We start from the raw sequence: 9,774 nt of genomic DNA, 5'->3' as shown, positions 1-9,774 counted from the left end.
CTTAACCTTTAGGCTACTGTCCAGCAAAGTTCTGAAAGGCAACTACAGCCCGCAGCTCGTGGACAGCGGCCAAGGCACAGGGAAACAACGGAAACGTGGACATTGTTATTTCCTAAACTCGCCGCTTTGCGGGGACACGTGGGGTTTTCTTAGAGCAGAACGTCGCCGTGGCCTCCAAGGGCCGGCCGCGCGGGCCGCAGCGCTGGCTCCCGCGTCTGCCTGGCGCGGGGAGGGGGCGAGGCGCGGGCGGCCCCGGGGCCCGGCCGAGCGGGGCCTCCGGGAGGCGACGCTCTGGCCCGCGCCCGCTCGATGGTCTCCGCGCGGCCGCCCGGGTCCGCGCGGTCCCGTCGCCAGGGGGCGCGCTGGCCGGCGCCGCCGAGCTCCGAGCTGCGCGGCCCGACTCGTGGCCGCCATATTGGATGCCGCAGCCGCCGCTGCCAGCGCTTCCTCCTCCGTCTTCGCCGCGCGCTGTTGGTTCCTGCGGCCCGAGCGGCGGGGAGGTGAAACAGGAGGCTGTCTGAGGAAGAGGAAGAAGGGGGTGGAGAGTGTAGGGGACCGGGCTGGGGGGTGGAGGACCGACACGGAGCGGGGCGGAGAAGAGAAGGCGCCGCGGCCCAGCCCCTCCCCCGCCGCCGCCGCCGACCCGCCCCGGCAGCGCCTGTGTTCCCAGACCGGCGCCCGCCCGCCCTCGCGGCCATGCCGGGGCCTCGCCGCCCCTGAGGGCGCCCTGCCCCGCCCGTGCCTGCCCCTCCACGCCCGTCCCGCGTCGCAGCGGCCCGGCCACCCGCCGGCGCCCCCTCCTCGCGGCCGCGCCGCCGCCCCCGGCTCGCCCCCCCCACCCCGTGCAGTGGCCGCCGCCTCTTCCGCCGCCGGGCCCGGGGCCTCCGCAGCGACAACATGGAGGCTGTGAAAACCTTCAACAGCGAGGTTGGTATTGCAGCCGGGCCTCCCCCCGCGCCCACACGCCCCCAACCCGGGCCCAGGAGGGTGGGCACGGCCCCGCAGGGTGTCCCCGGGTGGGGCGAGCGGCGGCCTAGCTGGGTCCGTGGGGGAGGGGCGTCTCTTTGCCCGGCGCCCCTCCCCCGGGCCCCGGGGCGGGGGAGGGCTGGGGGAGGGCCGCCCCGGGGCGGAGGGAGGTTCCGGTGCTTCCAGCGCCCTATTGCAGGGCCGCCGGGTTGGAGGGGAGGCCCCGTTGGGCCCTCCCCCGGAGGCGCCCGGCAGGTCCCTCGGGGTCAGTTCCGCCGAGGCCTGGCCCGCCCACCTCTTTCCTGGGCCTGCGGGATTTTCACTGGCCGCCGGACGTCGCGGCCCAGACCTTCCCCGGGTTCTTAATGAGGCAGGCCCGGGTTAGGGGTGTGCAGGAAGAGCAGCTCCCGGAGTGATGCTCCGTGGTCCCATTGCACGGAGTGCTTATAGTTGAGATACTGTTGGCTGGGTAACCTGCCGACCGGGGACTTAGGCTGTGAGGATTGTGGGGGTCAGGAGACAAGGTTTATTCTGCAGTTTCTTCTGTTCTTACTCCCCCCTCCTCTCATCGTCAGGGCATAAAGACACAAATGGCAGGGAGAGCTGTGCATCCAGAGAGGGAAGAGGCTGGGAAGCATTTCCCACGGGCTCATTCACATGTCCTTGCTAACACTAGATTTTTAAGAAGTAGGTGTCCAGTTTACACTATTTAGTTGACTCTACTGGTTTGAAGGGAGACAGATTTCGATAAAATATATTAAATAATTTTTAAACTCCGGTTAAGTAGACCTTAATGCAAACACCAAACAAACAGCGAGTACGTATTTACACAACCAGAATAATCCTTACCTGTGCACCTTAGGAAAAAGTGTTTTAGGTTGATGTTAACTAAATTTGCATAAATTTTAGGAACTTTTGATGGGGAAGGTGCTAATACTCTGTTCAATAGTATGATTAACAGAATCTTAAGTATTCGTCTCTTAAAGTGCCAGACTCACTGCTATGATAATCCGAAGAGGACAATACTTTTAAAAGCTCTTTTACAATTTTTGTTTTAAGAATTGGCATTTGGGAAGCTTAGTAAAGAGGCTAAAAGATAGCATGCCTGTGAGTTGGGTTCTATATTAGAGTAGATGGCAGGAGCACAGTTATATGAAAGCAAGCACTTTTTTGGTAAAAGATTTTCTTTGAACACTGGATTTTGTTTTCTCTTTTACCGCTTGATAAATACTTAGAGCAACAGTGTTGGGAATCTTCTCCATTTTATTTGTGAATTTATAGCTCATAATTTGAGGCAAATTATAAAATTTGGTTCCACTCCACAATACTCTATAGTGCTTAAAATCTGGAATAAGAAATATTTAATGATACTGTATGTTTTAATTTATTAATAGTTTCAACTGTGTAGGGAAAAAGGCTTTATGTAACCTTTTTATTTGCTACATATAAGGCTACAGCACTAGTAGAATGTTAAGGGTTTTTTTTAATTAGAAAAAATCATTTACTTCCACTTTGATTTATCCCACACCTTTTTGATGGGTATCTCTTTTCTTTGTCTAGGGGGTTCCTAATATGTATTGTCCCCATTTCCCTAAACGCTCCCTCTGCCCCCTAAGTTTTAAACAGGATTCCTGCGGCATAGTGGAGTAGAAATGTTACAGTCATTTCATAGTATTGACGTCAAGAAAAAGGGGGTTAACATTTACATAAAGGAAAAGGGGCCTAACATTTACATAGCTAGCTAGATGTCTCACCTCTTTTCTCATCTTTACAGGAGGTTGAGATTTGTAGTATTCCCGTTTTAGCATGTGTGGCACTCTCCCCTTTCCCTCTCTGGATTTCAAAGAACTTAAAACATCTTTTAACTTCTTTATTGACTAATATGCTCACACTTCACCATGTTTGAAAGTGGGGTTAGCTTACAAATAATGGCAGTACAGGGTTGCAGACACAGTTGCGGAAGGGAAATGTATTTGAAAAAGATTTGAAGAGTATCTTTTTTTTTTTTGGTTTAAACACAAAATACATAATCTTGTTAGGTTTTTTTCTGATTTTGAATATAGTTCTGTGAATGTCTGTAATGCTGACCTTGTTAAAATTTTGTTGTTGTAAGTAAGCATATAGAGGGAAATAGTTCACTAATGAATATTTTCCATTAAATCATGTGTTGCCAAGTGCAAAAAATAAAAAAAGAATCTGAGTTACAAGATGAGGAGACAAGGATGTTTTAGAGTGTTTACTTATGGTGAATTTGGCTTTTAAAGGCATTTATACTTGGACTGAGCCCATCAGAACTTTCTCTGCTAAATTTAAAGATATTTTTGAAGCATTGGATTGTCAAGAAATTCCATTTGCTTTATAAGGCACCAAAATTTAACTCTAAGCGTAATCATTAATGTTTGTCAGCAAGATATTTTGATACTTCTCTTAAAATGTTTAAAATAAGAAATGCTTAGCTTTTGTGGCCTGCTAATTCTCAGGTTTTTCGAGATTGCCCTCCCCTCACTCCTACATATTGGCTTAAAAGCAGGAATGTGCCGATGATTGTGAAGTTAAGAATATAGGTTTTTAATCTGCAAACCGTGAATGAGTTTCTGTCTGAAAATTCCTGACCTTATGCAGGATATGTATGAGTCATGATTGGCATGTCCCCCTGCTCCCCACCCCCCGTAATTTCTCAAAGGGGTTCTCTGGCTTCCCCACCCCCGTGTTCAAGTCACTGTCAGCAGGTCCTTCATGTGGTAAATTCCTCTTCATTATCATGAGTTAAATGAGATTGAGGCTCAAGGGTTGATGTTTAATTGTCTACCGTGCTGGTTTTGTGGGAAAACCATAACTTCCAGTTAGGTATCATCATTGTGATGAAAGAGTTAATCTCATGACCACTAATGTCAGTTCTGAAATAATGAAAGAAAGTTTGTCTAGATTGGAATATAAGACCCCCTAAGAGTCAGTGCTGGACCCACACAGTTAACTCTAGCAGAATTATCATCATTACAAGGTATTATATTTGGTGCTGCTTTAAGATGGTGGCATTTGCTTGTTATGATGGTGTTGAGTTCTAACCTCAGTGAAAAGAGTCTTATTGGTCTGCTAAATCTGTGGACTACTTTAGGAGCACGGTTGGTAACTGGAAGGCAGCAGTTTTGTGTGAGCTGTACTTCTGTACTCTGTGCTTAAGAATGCCACTGTATGGAGGTCCTTATGGTAAGGTGTTCGTTTTTGAAAAGAGAATAGAAATGTATGACCCTTTCCTTAGAAAATTATAACTTAATTGGAGAGGGTAGTTTCATAATGTAGGAATTCAATATATAGAAAATAGAAGAGTCTGTTATGCGTTGGTTGTATTTAGATAAGAAGGTAATTGGAAGAGGTGAATTTTACTTGTGCATTGGATTCTTCTTTTAATTTTTAAGGACTTAAAAAGACAAAACAAAACCTTAGCCCCAGTACCATTATAACGCTTCAAAAAGTTAACAGCAAATTGTTAACATAGACAAATACCAGTCAGTGGTCAGTATTTTTTTAGGTTCTTTGTATTGGTATTCTTGGTTGCATCACTACAATTATTTGTTTCCCTTGATCCATTTCTCTTGCTGCCCTGGATAGGCTGAGTGGTAAGATGTGGGACCAGATATGTAGGTATGATGTTTCAGGAAAATTATTGCATTTAATTTTTGGGTTTACCTTGGTTCATAAATTCCGAGAGGATTCTAGAACCCTTCTTCATCCTTAGGATACCTAAATTCTTCGTGCTTCTTGTCATTAGGCTCCTTTGGTTAGTGAGCTTACACTTTAAACTGTTTCAAGATGGAGACTTTACCGAGTCACTCTAATGCCCAGGACCTTTTCCTCCTCTTCGCTGTGTCTTTCGCCTCAAGAGTGAAATCCCGTCTCCGTTGTACTTCATTTCCAGTTTTGTATCTAGTGTTCATTTGCCTAACTGCAGGACTTTTATTATAATCTTTTTACCAATCTCTAGTAGGAGACATGGGTTGGTAGAGAATAGTGGAAAAGGTAGAGGGAGTGATAAAAGCATGTGAAATTTGTTTTTTATTTGTATATTTTCCCTTTGTCTGTGGTTCAGGAAAGGAAATTTATGTGAAACAGGTATAAAACATTGCCTTTTTCTTTCATTTTCATCTACCAGGGAATCTGTCTCTCTTTTTTCTTTCCTGTTTTGACTTTCCAGTGGGAGTGGTGATTAATTGTATCAATCAGGCCATCTTTTTTGTTTCTACCTTGTGAAAGTCTCTTAAAGATGTCACATACTTAGTGTTACATAGGAAGGAAGCCTTCATGAGCCCCTCCTTGCCCCAGTGGTGGGATAATTATTTGCTGTGAGCAGCTATCCTGTGTGTTGTAGGATGTTTAGCAGCAACCCTGGCCTATACCCACTAGATGCCACTGTTGTGACAACTAGAAATGTCTCTAGACATTACCAAATGTCCCTTGGGGGGCAAGATCCACCTTAGTTGAGAATCACTGCTTTAGGTCCCCCGTTAAACTGTCTTAAAACACTCTGTACTTTCCCTTCTAGTGTTTACTGCAATTTTGAGTCATTAGTAATAGTCTTTCCCACCAGACTGTAAGTTCCGTGGGGACAATGACCATGTATCTTCATTGCTTCATATTCTTGGTACATACATAGCACAGTGCTTTAACACATAGTGTATACCAAATAAAGATTTCTTGAATGAATGAAAGCGTGATAGACTAGGTAGCTGAAAGACCTGGACCAAGGTAGTTAACATTTGTGGACATTTGGTTTTTTCCTCTATAAAATAAATGATTGATTTGAGATTATATTTAGGTTCCCTGTTACTTGGAAGATTCTTTGACTAAATATAAAATAAGTTTTTTGTAGGACTTAATATGTATAAGCATTATTTTGAAGGTCATTTTATGCACCCTAGGAATATAGGAGATTAGGTGAAAATTTTAAGTCAAAACTCTGATCTGTTTATAATTTTCACTTCTTAATAAGGGAGAGTCAGGAGGGGACTATTCCACTGAAAGTTCTGGTTAGATTAAATCCATCCTAAGTTTTATATTGTAATTATGCTATTTTTGTATCCTTTTTTGCTTTATTCTTTTTTCAGTTTAAAACATACGGTAAAATTTTTTTTTACCAAAATTTAAAAAAATTAGCATACAATGATAATTGAGATCGATAATGTTTTTGAGACTGTGTGATTTGAGAGTGTTATAGTCTTAATCATTCAAGACTAAATATAAAAATTTTTTGGGAAGATTGAAATCCACATGATATATGTACTTCAACCATTTTATTCTATCCTAGCATTGAGTTTATTACAGTAGTTTTGAGTGACATTTAGGGGACATCTGTATTCCCCGGTCTCCTAGTCATATTTTTTGGTTACTTGTTCCTTTTTTACAAGGGGTATAGTTGGCTTAGAATTAATGATGATATTACTACTTGTACATGGAATTTCAGTTATCTCTTTCTAGGGCCAGTTTTGCTGTTTTTGGACAACTTTTAACTGATAAGGGTTTGAGAGAATGTAATCATCCTTGACCGTGAACACTGGCTGAGCTCCTGAACTCTTAAGTGAGCTCATTTTATCTGGTTTTGTTTTCTCAACATCTTTCTCTGCTCCTCTCTCTCAGGATTGTGCCTCTACTCCTGCTTGTACAGACTGCTTTTCCAGCAGCATGGACACAAGAAGCATAGTAAGATGATTATAATCCACATAAGGCAGGCCCTTTGGAAAATATTAGGTTTAAATTTGTAGTGAAATGATGTCTTGGTTGTATGAGCAGTACTTGGGAAGCAGAATAAAGTTTGTCGGTTGGAATATATAAGTAATCTTAAAGAGAACATGGAGGAAATAAGTTGAACTTCACAAAAAATAGGTTAAGTGAAAAAAAAGTTATTCTGCTTAACAGTGACCATAAATCATACATAAACTCTTGTTGCATTTAATTGCATTCTGCTCCACATAATTTTACTGTATTTTTTTGTAAAAGAAATGTAACATTACCTATTTAATATGAGTAAGTTAAAAACCTCTTAATTTGGTGGTTGAAAACAAAATATCTTATATTTTGAGGAAGTTCTTCAAACTATAAGATGACAAATCTATGACAGATATACTGTAGGAACGGAGAAACAAAAAAGACTAAATCACATTTTTGATTTTTCTAATTATAGAGGAGCAGATTTTGGTAGAGGTACTATTAGGAGAAGTAAATGCTGATGAAAAATGTTGCTGTAACCTATGATGTCTTATCTGAGTTAGTTCTCTCTCAACTTTGATGGTAAACACGGTGTATTTGCTCTTTCTGATTTTGATTTTATGCATTTATTTTGTCTTTCTAGTTCTGCTTTACGAGAGTTTCTGATACACCATATTTTAAACTCAAGGAAGGGTATATTAATATGTTATGATATCTACTGTAGGTCAGGAAATATCTTAGGAACTTTTATGTTACTGCATTTAGTCTGAATGGGGAGTATAGATTATGCATGTTTTTTAAAGACAGTTATGGCTATTAATGTTTGCAAACTTTGTTTTTAAAATAATTTTGCAGCTTAATATAATTTATGTAGATTGGCTTGAAAGACCTAGGATTTGATTCTTTCATTCAGTTGTTCATTTATTTAACCAGTACTTAATGAACATGTAGCATGTACCAGACGTTTTTCTGTCTGCTGGGACGTGGTGGTAAACGAGACCGGCATGAAGCATACCCTCATGGAGCTCATGTTCTTGTGATCCTTTTTCCTTGACCCCGTCGGCTTTGTGTGCATTGCTCTTGCTGCAGAGCTAGTGAGCCTGGGCAGGCGTTACTGACAGTGGGGTTGCCTCTTTGCTCGGGACTGGGGTGCTTGCAGCGCTGCTCTCCAGGCTCACTTCTGCCTGGTGTCTTCTCAGCCTTTTGCCTTACAGAGTCCAGGTTGCTTGTCTGCTATTCAATATAGAGACTGAATGAGTAGACTTAGGTTAAACAAGAATATGGTCTTGTGTTTGCAACAGTGGGGAAATAAGATGAGCTACCTTAAGTTTTATCTTATACCAAATTGTTTATTCTGTATTAGAAAAAAATCTCCATTTGGTATTTTGGAGTCATAACTATTTCTTATAAAATACAGCTTTAAGGAGGTTATCTTTTGTCAATGAGATGTTAATTAGTCTCCACATGCAAATGATTTAAAAAAAACTTTTAAGTGGTGACTAAACCTGTATGAATTTGGAAGAATAAATTAATAAACATTTTTATTTGTAAAACTTCCTTGACTTAAGTACATGAAAAAATTTGGTCTCTGTCTCTCTCTTATAAACACTTATTTTCTGAATTTGATTTGATTCCTCAGGGCTCATTTGTGTAGCTTGTGAGTGAAAGATGAAACAGTTTGGATGATGTACTTTAATGTATAGAACTTGGGAAATGATGTAAAGATCTTATACTGAGTCACAGTAACTAAAAGGTTGACGAATACACCTAAAACTAATGCAATGTTATATGTCAGTTAACATCTTAATTTAAAAAGAAGTTGTTGACTAAGTCCTAGTTAATGGCCTTCCTTTAATTTAGTAATGTTTTTGAAACTATAACGATAAAGTTTTATGGTTAAAAAAAAGATACAAGTATTTGAATTTATTGAAATATTTGAAAGCACTTGGGTAAAAATAGTGTTGAATAAGTTAAAATGTTTACGAACTGAAACATCTGATATAGCAAATGTCTAGTTTCTGTAACAGCTGTCAGCTTTGATGAAAAAATGTCTGGCTTATGTGTTTTTATTTACCAAACATTGTTGAAAGTGAGCCACTTGATAATATATAGTAGTTTATAGTCTGCCTCTCTTTTCCCCAACCATCAACTTGTTTCAGTGGGTCTTTAGGATAGCCTTGTGAAAAAAGTAGGATAGGTGCTATCTTCATTTTTCAAATGCAGAAACGGAAGCCCACCATTGTGATTTTACCAAGGAAATGCAGCTTTGTAAGTATTAGAGCAGAGACTAGCAGGACGCTGGTTGAATTGTTTTTACCCTTGTGTGTAAAGGAGAACTGTCACTCCATTTTTCACAATACCTTTTTACTAGCATAATGTCCAAAGACAAATTGACTTTATTTTTTCCCACTTTATAAACTTTAGTTTTACAACTTAAGGTTTACAGAAAAGTTGCAAGAATGATAAAGAATTTTCATGTACAATTCATCATGATTCCTCTTCTTATTAATCTTATTTCCTGTCTTATTCTCTTTCTCTCTCCACATATGTGTGGGCACACGCAAAGTTTTTTCCTAAACTTTTTGAGAGTAAATTGTAATTCATGATGCCTTTTACTTCTAAATAAGTCTGTATTTTCTAAAAGCAAGGGCATTCTGTTATATAACCATAGTACAGTTATCAAAATTAGGAAATTAGCATTGATATAATGCAATTGTCTGCAGACCTTATTCATATTTTATTAATTGTACCAGTAATGTCCTTAATAGAAAGATTAAATCCTGTATCACGGCTTGCATTCACTTGTCTTCTCTTAGTGTCCTTTAATCTGCATCAGTTGGTTATTAATGTTTGCTTTGTCTTTTATGACCTTTGATGATATTGATGAGAATAGGCTAGTTATTTTTAGAATTCCTTCAATATGGATTTGTCTGCTGTTGCTTCATGATTAGGTTCAGATTAATGTGCATTTTTGGCAAGAATACACCAGAAGTGATATTATGTCTTCAGTAAGCACATGGTATCCATTTATCCCATTAATAGGGTTGTTAACTTTTTTATGCAAGGTTTCTCTATTGTAAAGTTACTGTTTTTCCCTTTGTAACAAGT

General features: G+C 40.9%; 1 protein-coding gene across 20 annotated transcripts in view; it reads left to right on the top strand.

The window, feature by feature from the left end:
- Positions 1-398: 398 nt before the first annotated feature.
- The window catches only part of SCAF8 (SR-related CTD associated factor 8), a 210,809-nt gene continuing 201,433 nt past the window's right edge, over positions 399-9,774 (top strand). For 12 of the 20 annotated variants that reach the window (XR_011434433.1, XR_011434432.1, XR_011434431.1 and 9 more), the window contains exons 1-2: positions 771-927; positions 6,598-6,660. Coding sequence is in view for 11 of the 20 variants with exons in the window: in XM_070256451.1 (XP_070112552.1) it covers positions 898-927; positions 6,598-6,660 (93 nt within the window). In the remaining 9 variants the exon portion in view is untranslated. Of the gene's footprint in view, positions 928-6,597; positions 6,661-9,774 lie in introns of all 20 variants that reach the window. The other 8 variants (XR_011434435.1, XM_070256455.1, XM_070256454.1 and 5 more) reach the window with 5 other exon arrangements.

This window comes from Equus caballus, chromosome 31 (genome assembly GCF_041296265.1).
Source record: "Equus caballus isolate H_3958 breed thoroughbred chromosome 31, TB-T2T, whole genome shotgun sequence".
Classification (NCBI taxonomy): Eukaryota; Metazoa; Chordata; class Mammalia; order Perissodactyla; family Equidae; genus Equus; species Equus caballus.
Note: the sequence above shows the minus strand (reverse complement) of the source record. Positions and strands in the feature narration are given on the sequence as shown.